The 10298-nt window shown below is 44.1% G+C and overlaps 3 protein-coding genes across 4 annotated transcripts; 1 reads left to right on the top strand and 2 right to left on the bottom strand.

Moving 5' to 3' along the window:
• Positions 1-918: 918 nt before the first annotated feature.
• On the bottom strand, positions 919-2243 carry LOC108596271 (SAP30-binding protein). Of its 2 annotated transcripts, XM_017981839.1 has the most exons (4): positions 2054-2243; positions 1735-1999; positions 1266-1683; positions 919-1208 (listed from the first exon to the last, which is right to left on the bottom strand). In XM_017981839.1, exons 1-4 carry the CDS (start codon positions 2150-2152, stop codon positions 1085-1087), a joined length of 906 nt encoding a protein of 301 aa, XP_017837328.1. In that variant the 5' UTR covers positions 2153-2243; the 3' UTR covers positions 919-1084. The 2 variants fall into 2 exon arrangements, with proteins under 2 accessions (XP_017837328.1, XP_017837327.1); XM_017981838.1 differs by having other exon boundaries at positions 1266-1999; positions 2054-2242.
• Positions 2244-2302: 59 nt separating this feature from the next.
• Positions 2303-4343, top strand: LOC108596269 (conserved oligomeric Golgi complex subunit 6). The gene is made up of 2 exons (XM_017981836.1): positions 2303-3270; positions 3326-4343. The coding sequence occupies exons 1-2, from the start codon at positions 2340-2342 to the stop codon at positions 4267-4269; spliced, it is 1875 nt and encodes a 624-aa protein (XP_017837325.1). The 5' UTR covers positions 2303-2339; the 3' UTR covers positions 4270-4343.
• A 663-nt stretch (positions 4344-5006) lies between these two features.
• LOC108597198 (mitotic spindle assembly checkpoint protein MAD1) lies at positions 5007-7548 on the bottom strand. Its single transcript, XM_017983634.1, has 4 exons — positions 7359-7548; positions 5664-7294; positions 5359-5612; positions 5007-5300 (listed from the first exon to the last, which is right to left on the bottom strand). Exons 1-4 carry the CDS (start codon positions 7489-7491, stop codon positions 5093-5095), a joined length of 2226 nt encoding a protein of 741 aa, XP_017839123.1. The 5' UTR covers positions 7492-7548; the 3' UTR covers positions 5007-5092.
• Positions 7549-10298: the final 2750 nt, after the last annotated feature.

Genomic DNA, 10298 nt, shown 5'->3' with positions numbered 1-10298 from the left:
AGCGCAGAGAGAGAGAGAGAGGGTGTGTAAGCGAGACAAAGAATGCGGCAAGCTGTTGCTGCTAAAGTGTAGAAAGAGGATGAGCTGTGTTGGCCAGCCTATTGTTAATGCATATTATTTGCAAATATTATGCCTGAGAACAAACAACATTCACCTCATAGACAATGGCAGCGTGTTTTTTTTTTCAACTGTGCAGAGTGGGACGAGGGGAGCGCTTGCCTAGCAAATTAGCTTCAATTGAGCATTTTGCGGATTTAATTGAAAATTGCATGTTGCGCTTGTTTTTGATTGAAGCTGCCACAAGTGGCGGCAAGAACTACACAACAATAGCTGCTGCTGCTGCGGCTGCTGCTATTGCTCGCTCACTCGCACACTCACACATGCATATAAATATACATATATGTACATATAAGAGGCATTCACAGGGCACGCAGTTTCAATACCGGTTGCATTGTAATGGCGTCTAAATAATGAGGCACCTTGAAATAATAACACGGCCAAGATTGTTTAAACAAAAATTGACTACATCCACTTCATACATATACACTCACACTTAAGCCGCGCGGATTTATTCCGCCCAAGCTAAACACACACACACACACACACTTTAATGTTTGCTTGCATGTATGTTTTTTTTTTTATTTTTTTGGTATCTTCTTCATCTGTTTTATCTTGTACGAAATTTCACTCATTCGTACATTTTTAATTGTACTCGTTCTCTTGCTCGCTCACACAAACACACGCACACAAACACATGCATAGGAATTGCGCTGCTCAGATCAGAAATTCTTTCACTGCTTTTTTCGCTTTTGTTGCTTTGGAATATAAACTAATTTGATATTTAACACATACACTTTGTTTTCAATTCATTATTGTATTTGTTGCATGCAATTAAAACAAACACTTTGCGTTTTATACGTTTTTTACACGGGAAAAAGTCATACACACGTCCGCACTCTTTGCTGAATTTTATTGTTGTGTGACCAGTGTTACCAGAGCTTGTGAAAATATCAAAGAGTGAGCTGTGTTATGTTAATGTTACTTAAGTAAATTCATTTTATTTTATTATATTTGTACATTATGGTTAGACGGCTGGTTTCTTGGGTAATGACCCGAAAGCGGATATGACAGTGCCTTTAGTGCCGGTAACAGTGGTGGTCAAAGCAGGTAATGCAGCCTTTGGCGCCGGCTGGTCCCACTTGGATTTTCTGTAATGTTAATGTTAAGCATTAATTGTTTATTTACGTTTCATGTGAAATACCCACCGCCTTTTGGCTTCCTCCTCGACTTTACGTGCCAATGCCGTTGCCTGCTCCACTTTGTCCAAGTCCTTGCGGTCCTTCTGTCGCTTGACCATCTCCGTTTTTTGCACTGCAGACAAGGCTTCATAATAGCTCTCCTCACCCCACTGCAGTGGATCATAGATTTCCGGTGGGTAGTTGGTGCCAAACTCATTAATGTCGCAAAAGCTTATAAGCTTATCGTAAATGCTTGGATTGCGAAACTCCTTGCGATCTTGTATAACACGATTCATATCCATATTAGTTTGCCGCATCTTAGTGTACATTTTTGTAATCTTTGCCACAAGCTCCGGTGGCGGATTGCCTTTGGGCTCTGGCGGCAACTGGAATTTATATTTGGCGTATTTGGGATCCTTTTCATAGCTCTCAGCGGTGCGCTCGTCTGTATTATAACTGTTAACATCACCATTGTCTACATCCATGGGCGTATTACCTTCTCCTTCTGCCTTGGCATTTGCTTTATCTTTGTCATTCTGATGTTCCTCACCGTCAGTCTCTGAGCTAGCGCTGTCGGTGCTGGACTCTGACTCACTAGGCGCTTGATCCTCCTCCTCATCGGAGATTAAAGTGTCATCCTGATAACTCACCAGGCGTCGCATTTTCTTGGAACGTTTTTTCTTCTTGGTTTTTTTTGCTGGGGGCTCCAGTTCCTGCTTGACAGGCGTCACTGCAGGGCTTTGCTGCTTCGGTATAATTACCTATAAACAATGGTTAAATTAGTTAACAAAATAGAATAACCAACTACAAATTACCTGTGAAGCAGTAGAGTTTTGGGAATCTGGACTGGCATCGCCTTCATTCTCCGAATCCGTGTACTGTGCCGTCAAACTGGCCAAGGCAGAGTGGCTCATTTTTGCACTGTTTTATTTATTAAATTATGACTGTAGCAGAATTGTTAAAAATGTGTAAATCTAATTATTTGCTTGCTTTGCCATTCACATTGACTGCGCTACTTTCTAACAGCTGCTCGCAACACACTGTCATCCACTACAGCGCGCTTTTGTTTACGTCAATTGTTCTTGCTGAAACAGGAATAACATGCAAGTCGCAGAAGAACAGGATCGCATACAAAAGCGCGTCAACAAAATACTGGAGGCGCGCTTGGAGAGCGACAAGGATACACTGGAGGCATTACACGGCCTCTCAAACTTTTTTCAGGAGAATACGCTGCAGAACCGCCGCAACTTACGCAGCCAAATTGAGCAGCGCTCCGTTGGCATAAATGAGAATTTTCTAAAAGCTTTTCGCGAGGTGAAGCTAACGCTGGATGCAGTCTGCAATGATTTGGACACAATGGCCAGCTCTGTGCAGACAATGAAAAGCGAACTTGAGACCAGCAAGGCATTGACAAAAGATTTGATTGAGCAAACAAACAATATGCAGCAGGAGCGTGAGCGCCTAGAAGTGCATCAGCAGATAGCACAGGCTTTTCTGGCGCGCTTTCAGCTCAGCGTGCCGGAGCATCAACTGCTGTATGGTCAGACCAAGGATGCGCCCATTGTGCATGAGTTCTTCAAGGTGTTGGAACGCGTGCAGTCTATACACGCCGATTGTCGCCTGCTAATGCAGTGTGGCTACCAAACGGCTGCGCTGGACATCATGGAGGAGATGACGTTGCATCAAGAGGGCGCACTGGAGCGGCTCTATCGCTGGACGCAGAATCACTGCAGAAATCTGGAAAACAATGAAATAGGAGCTTTGGTAGTTGAGGCTATGAGTCGGCTGCAGGATCGTCCCGTGCTCTTTAAGTACGTAATTGATGAGTACGCCATAGCAAGGCGCGCAGTGCTTGTGCGACAATTTATTGAGGCGCTCACTGAGGGTGGGCCAGGTGGCAATCCCAAGCCAATTGAGTTGCATGCGCACGATCCCAAGCGTTATATAGGCGACATGTTTGCCTGGCTGCATCAGAGCATACCCAATGAAAAGGAGAACCTAACGCTGCTGTTCAAACAGTGCGACAAGCATGGTAAGTACACAAATTATTTATTAAATAATAGTTTAATAACAAAAGTATGTTGCAGATATAACGGAGCAAATGCAGCGCGCCTTGAGCTACATAGCCGATGGCGTCTGCCATCCGCTCAAGGTGCGTGTGGAGACCATATTGGGTCAGGAGCAGGACACCATTATACTGTTTACTATATCCAATCTGCTGCGTTTCTATCAGCAAATTATGCGACAAGTTGTGCAAGGCGGCAGCCTGGAGCAATGCCTCATTGAGTTGCAACAGAGCAGCGAGCAGTTTTATCTAAACTCTTTGGCTGCACAGGTGCGTCAAGTTCTGCAGCGTCCCGCCGGCAGCAGTCTGGCCTTGGAGCCACCACAGCGAGATCTGGTGCCGCCGCCCAGCGTTGCGCGTTTGCTCAACATTCTGAAGGAGATATTGTCTGTAGCTACCATGGTAGATGGACGGCAAGCGGACATTACCAAAATAGTTAGCTGTGTCATCGATCCGCTGCTGCAATCTGTGCAAGAGAGCGCTGCTCATTTGCCCACAGTGGACATGGCTGTGTATCTGCTAAACTGTCTCTATCACATGCAGAGCACTTTGGCTGTCTTCGAGTACATGGATGAGCGCGTGGAGCGTCTGCAAGCGCAATCAGATGCACAGCTGGATACGCTGACCTCAGAGCAGGCTTCCTCGCTGGTGGCCAATCTCAATCTGGGTCCAATCTACAACATACTGCAAAGCAATCAAACGAAAATTGAAACCAATTTACTAAAGATTTTCATGTCCAAGCTGGATGCATTCCTACAGCTGCCCGATGTGCTCTTGCTGCCGCAAGTGCAGCTCATCATGTCCAGCGCACATCGCAGCACAGTGCAGAAGCGCGCCTTTAATGTCATTGTGGCCATCTATAAGCAGATCTATGAGCGCGTGCACGACCCAGCCAACGGCTTTGAGCAACCCGAGGCGCTGCTGAGCAAGACGCCAGAGCAGGTTACACAAATGCTGCTTAATTAAAAGGCTGTAAGTCTGCTGTATTTAATTGTTCTAATATATATGTATAAGCTATCACTGTAAATTAATTTGTTGTTGTTACTACAGAGCATACTCTACTCTCTAAGGGTACTTTAGTTTCAGCTACTTACTATTTTCCATGTTACACTCTTTGTAGAACTAGACGCTGCGCACTGTGGTTCAAAAGCTGTGATTGCTGCTCGTTCGTGGCGCGCAGTACACAGATCTCCAGTCACTTTAGCTAGCTTATGCTCATTTCGTTGTCTCTGCTTCAACAAATGCCATAGTTACGCCATTCTTTAGCCTATTAAAAGTGCACACAATGGCACTTGTAGACGCCACAATAACGCAGCCACAGCCAGATTGTTGCGGATGCGCTGCCTCGTCGACGCTACAGTTTCGTTTCAATTGTGCAAAACGCGCGCGCGCTTATCACAAGACAAGAACACAAAAAAACAGCAACAACAATTACAATATACAAGTTATATACAGTGAGTAAGGCAGGCCTCAAAGTTTAGCTAAAAATAAGACAAGCGCAAAGCAAAAAACAAAAAATTAAGTACTTGAGCTGCTTTATCGCAGCGATTCCCAAAAAAAAAAATAACAACAAGAAATGCAAACAAATGGCCAAAGCTAAGAATTTTAACGTTGTCATTGACATATCGAGGCGCGCCCTCTAAAGTACGCCGCAGTGTTGTGTATCTACGCCGGAAGCTGTGTGGTAAGTGTTACAAATTTCAAATATATTTCTTATCTATGTGTTTATTTCAATAAGATAGACTCCTAGTAGTTAAAATTTGATTGAGCACGCTACATGTTGGACCGGTTAGGTTATGGTGACTGTGGCACGTTGGAAAAGCTCCAGCGTAAGCGCAGAAAAGAATGCGGGGAATGAGTTATTCGCGGCCAGCTGTTGATCTATAGCGGGCTTTAAAGTCTTTGAGTAAGGCGACTCCAGCAAAGCCAAGCAATTCGATTCGTTAACGCTGATGGATAAATAGTCGTCCGGACTCTCAGCATACATACTTGAAATGCTAAGAGTGAGAAGACAGAAATTAGTTAAAGCTTTGCTAAGCTGCTAATAACCCTTACCGATAATGCGAATTGGCGCCCACGCGATCAATTCTATAGCCCAGCAGCATATAGCAAACATCTCTGAACTCCTTGCTAGCTGCCTTGAAGCAGTCCTTCATCTTTTTCATTTTGCCATTCGCTGTTTCCAGTTCAGCACGCATCTGATTTAGCTCCTTAAAGTTCATTGTCATGCCAGTGCTGCCGCTGATGGTGTCTTGGGTTTGCTCCTGGTCCTCCTCCAACTTCTTGTTGCGGCGCTTCAGTCGTTCAATCTATGCAAAGCATATAAAAGTTTTAGTTTTCAAGCAAAGTGTCAGGCTTACCTCCGCTTGCAGTTTCTCCACAATATTTTTGCTTATATCGTAGGCTTCTTGTGCAGGATTTTGTTTTATATGCAGCACTTTGTACTGTCCCATGTTGAAATCACCACGCAAACAGCGATGCTCCAGCTCAAGCTCGAGCTCCTCCTTGCGACGCGTTAAACGCTCGTTCTCCATGCGCAGTGTATCCAGCTCCTGTTTAACGCTATCGTAGCCGCACTCAGTGGACGGCGATGGATCCTGCAGTTGCTCCTGCTGGCGCATGGCCTGCAATTCACGCTCTAGCGTCGAACACATTTCCTTATAGCCAGTCACAGTGCGTTCCAGCACTTCGTTGCGATAGCGCAGCTGCATATCCACCGTCATGTCCACATTGCTAGCATTGGACATGGTCATATCCTTGTCAAAGTTGTCCAGCAGCTGCTTGTAAAAGTCGCGCTCTTTGCAGACGATCAGCAGCTTGCGTTGCAGACGCTCTCTGAAGCTTTTGTGACGCTTCAGCACAACATTCATGTCCTCTATGTTCTTCAGATAGACGCTGCACTTTTGTTCCAGCTCACGCAACGCAGACTGCAGCTGCTTAACGTCCGCGCTGGCGCTGCTTTGTTCAGCCACGCGCACTATATCCGCCTGCAGCAGCTGCTCAATGCGTGTGCGCAAGGCCATCGGACTGACCAACGTATTGGGCAAGCAATGATCCTGAGCAAGCTGCACCCATTCGCGCAGCTCTTGCTCCACATGCGTGAGCTTCACTTGAAGCGTGGCAGCTTCAGCGCGTGCACCTTCTTCGCGTTGCAGACGCGTTTTGTAGTCATGCACTTGCTCCTCCAGCAGCAGTTTGTTGCCTATAAGCGTATGCAGCTGCTTGTTTTGCGCCTTAAGTCGTGTTACCTCGGTTTGCAATTCAGGCAGACTGAGCAGACGCGCCTGTGTTTGCTTGGTCACCTGCTCCCAGTCAGTGTAGCTGGCAATTTGATACTCGAGCTCTTTAATGCGCGCCTCGCTGGTCTCCAGTTGTTGCTGTTGTAGCTCATAACGCTGTGACAGTTTCTCAAAATCTGCCGCCTGCTGCTTGCAGTCCTCATAGCGTTCGCGTATGCGATCCAACTCGCCCTGGCAGGCGTCTAGTTCTAATTCGCTGCGCTCGCTGCTACGTTTATATTCACTTATCTCATTGCTCAAAGCACTCTGCAGCTCGATTGCATCCTGTTCCGCCTGTTGTTGCTGCTGCTTTAGACGGCTAATCGTTGCCTCGTACTTAAGTTTTTGTGCCGCCAGATCTGCAATTGCCTGGGTTGTTTCCTGTCTGGCAGCATGTTCGCGTTTGCGCAGCAGTTGTACCTGCCGCTCCAACTCTAACATTTTGGCGCTTGTAAAGTCGCATTGTTGCTTCAACGCTGCACTTTTGCTTTCCTCCAGTGCTATTTCGCTGCGGTATTCCTTATCTTGATGTTTGAGTCTGTCCTGTAGTTCAGCGACAACCGCCTTGGACTCGATTAGTTCGGCGCGAAGTTTGCGCAATTCCCAGGGGCCATTGGGATCATTAAATGAGTTGCTAAGCGATGTGCTGCTGGCGTTCAGACTCGCTGACAGTGAACTCTCATTGTACTCCTCCAGACGACGTTTTTTCGGCACTTTTTGCGCAAATACAAAATGTTTATAGTAAGCGGCGTTTAAGCAAAAAGTTCTTCTTCTTACCTGTCATAGTACTACTGTCTTCGCTGAAAGACATGGAGAGGCGGTCGAAACTGAGTCGTTTAGGTGCCGAGTTTACAATACTATCATTGAATCTGGCCATTATATTGTCCAAGCTGCTGCGTATTTCATCCATTGCGCTCTATTTGCTATAAATTTGTTAATTTTTTGCGGCATGCAAATTACACACATCAAAACAATTTTCTTTTTGACATAAAAGGGTCACACTGTTTTGAATTTGTATTTGCAGTTACTCGTTACATGCTCGATAATAAATCGATGAGTATATCGCTGCAGTATGTTGAATAAACACGCGCGCAAATATTTGTTGAATTTACAGAATTTAAATCAAAACACATTTAAAATGATTTATTTGCTGGTGTGTGGCAAATGTTAGCGTTAATTTGTAAACAACGTTTTATTACGCAGTGATGCCATAATTTAATGTAAATCTTATGCAGTCAGGCCAGCATCTCAATCACAAAAATAAAGCGATAAAATTTGCGCTTATGATTTATTTGACTTGTGTGTGCGTGCGTGAGTGTGTGCGCCTATGTTAGTCCATGAAATATGAGCGCATTAAATTTTATTATATTGTTTGGGCCTGTCATCAGCTTTGGTCCAAAGCACACACACACACACACACACAGGCAGGCACATGGACGACAAACAAGAGCCAAAGTTCAAACTCAAACAATAACACTTTTCATAAAAACACACACACATACATACATACATATGTATGCATGAGGCTCACGCATAGGCTGCAATATTTGGAACTGTCTTTTAAGTTTTACCTGTCCACAAAAATTTGCTCATATTGAAATGAAAACTTGACCTGCGAAAAGTTGCCACAACTAAACAAAGAGGGAGAGAGAGAGAGAAAGCAAGTTGAATTAATGTTCATGTCTGCGTTTTGTTTGGTACGCAGTTTATGTGTGTGTGTGTTGGTATGTGAGCTTAACTTTTGTGCCCGTTGAGCACTTTATCAAAGCTTATCACCTGACAATTTGCCATGAAGCATGCGGCCATTTATTGTTTGTCTCTCTCTCACTCTCTCGCTCTGTCCCGCACTCACGCATACTTATGTTTGTATGTGTGTGTGTGCATAGTGTAATGAAAGTGCCAACAAGTGCTACTTGCTTTGTTGCTCTGCTTCTTTCCATTGTACTATAGGCATTTTTGAAATTTTTGCTGACAGTATTTAAAAAATCGTCTAATGGCCCAACTTTCTATAAGCTCACTTAATTGTGATTAAATCCTTGTATTTGCGGTATGCCCTATCTATTCCTACTTTCTATTCTTAAAGATTACTCCTAATTCTAACCAAACTTTTATATTCCTTAATTAAATTCGTTGCATTGGTTATAGCTATAGGTCTGAAGAATATAATTGCACTTTACTATAGTTCCACAGCTAAGAAAAGTGCCAACTAACCCATAGTACATATTGCGTACTCACACACACACACAAAAGACTGAGAAGGAACCGCTTGAGCTTAGCGACAAGTCCTTTTTGCCTTTGAGTCCATCAATGACATTCAACTAATTAAATTAAAGCCGATTAACTGCTTTGGCGCTGCGCTGGAAAATCTCGGAAAATATTAGTTGAACAGCATTTGAATACAGCAAGGACAGTTACTATAGTTTTAATATTAACAGCAAGCTGAGAGAATAAAAGCGTTGATTACTTCATTAGCTGCTCTTTTCACAATCAAACTAATTTAATTTGCAACTCTTGTTGTGTTCATGTTGTCTGCACATTTAAAAATCTGTAGCCTGCCAGTTGCCAGTTGTGGAATTTTCCAGCTAAACTGCACTTATTAACGCTACAGTGCTCCAAAAAATAAAAACCACACACAGTCATTCAAACAGCAAACACAGTGGGTGAGTGAGAGAGAGAGAGAGAGAGACACGCAACAGGCAGCGGCAGTCAACAGGACAAGCGCTGAATATTGAACAAAAGCCCAGGACTAGCTTTTTTACAAACTGTGAGCTGTGCGCTCAACCAAAAGGGTGCGGGTAGCACGAGGGGGGAAGGGAAAGTTGCCAAGGGGTCGTAGAATTTCCGCTGACTCACAAATCTGCATGGGAGCTCAACTTGATGGAATTTTCATGAGTTGTCCTGCGCTAAAAGCAACACTTGAAGCAGAAGCAGCGAAAAAATAAAATCAGCGACAATGTTTAGCTGCTGCTCTGCGTTGGCATTTTCATTTCATTTTCAAGTGCAACGCCTCAAGAGCCGCAACACGCGCATAAAACAGGAAAAACTTAAAGTTCAACAAATATTTCTAAAGCGCAGTAAGTTGTGCAGCGTTTGCTTTTAAATTGTCAGCTAGCTTAATGGCTAAAGGATTTCCCACACACACACACACACACACACACGCACACAGATTTCAAATGCACCTGTTAACCATTGGGTAAATTTATGACTTCCTTGTTGGCGCTCAACCCAGCTTCCCATGCTCGCTGCACACATCCTTGTTGCTATTGCCATTGTCAGCAGTTTGGCTTTTGTTTTTGTTTCCTCTCGCACACACACACACAAGCACACACGTTCATAGTGTTAAACTGCCAAGTGCAAGGACAATGCAGCAGCATTGCGCTCGCAATAAATAAAATCAACAATGGCTAATTGCAAACACAGCCTTTTTTATATGAAAGAACGTACAGCAAGCAAACTCAACATAAGAGCATAGCGCAACAGCAACGTAATTAAAATGTTTTTTATTTAATTTGCTTGAAAAGTAAACGCAGCTCTTACTTTCACTTTTGTTGCTTAAGAGCGTCGCAAGAAAAGTAAGAGAACTTGCAAAAGAGCGCGCTTGAATTCAAATTCAAAGCTAACAAGCTAGCTGGCAAATTCACCACGCTTAGGGAATGGCAACAGACAGTTATCGATAAATGACAACTCAGCAAAGCGTTTTAATAAAACGTTGATGCT

This window comes from Drosophila busckii, chromosome 2R (assembly GCF_011750605.1).
Source record: "Drosophila busckii strain San Diego stock center, stock number 13000-0081.31 chromosome 2R, ASM1175060v1, whole genome shotgun sequence".
NCBI lineage: Eukaryota > Metazoa > Arthropoda > Insecta > Diptera > Drosophilidae > Drosophila > Drosophila busckii.
The sequence above is the reverse complement of the archived record's forward strand: the minus strand, read 5'-3'. Positions and strand labels throughout refer to the sequence as shown.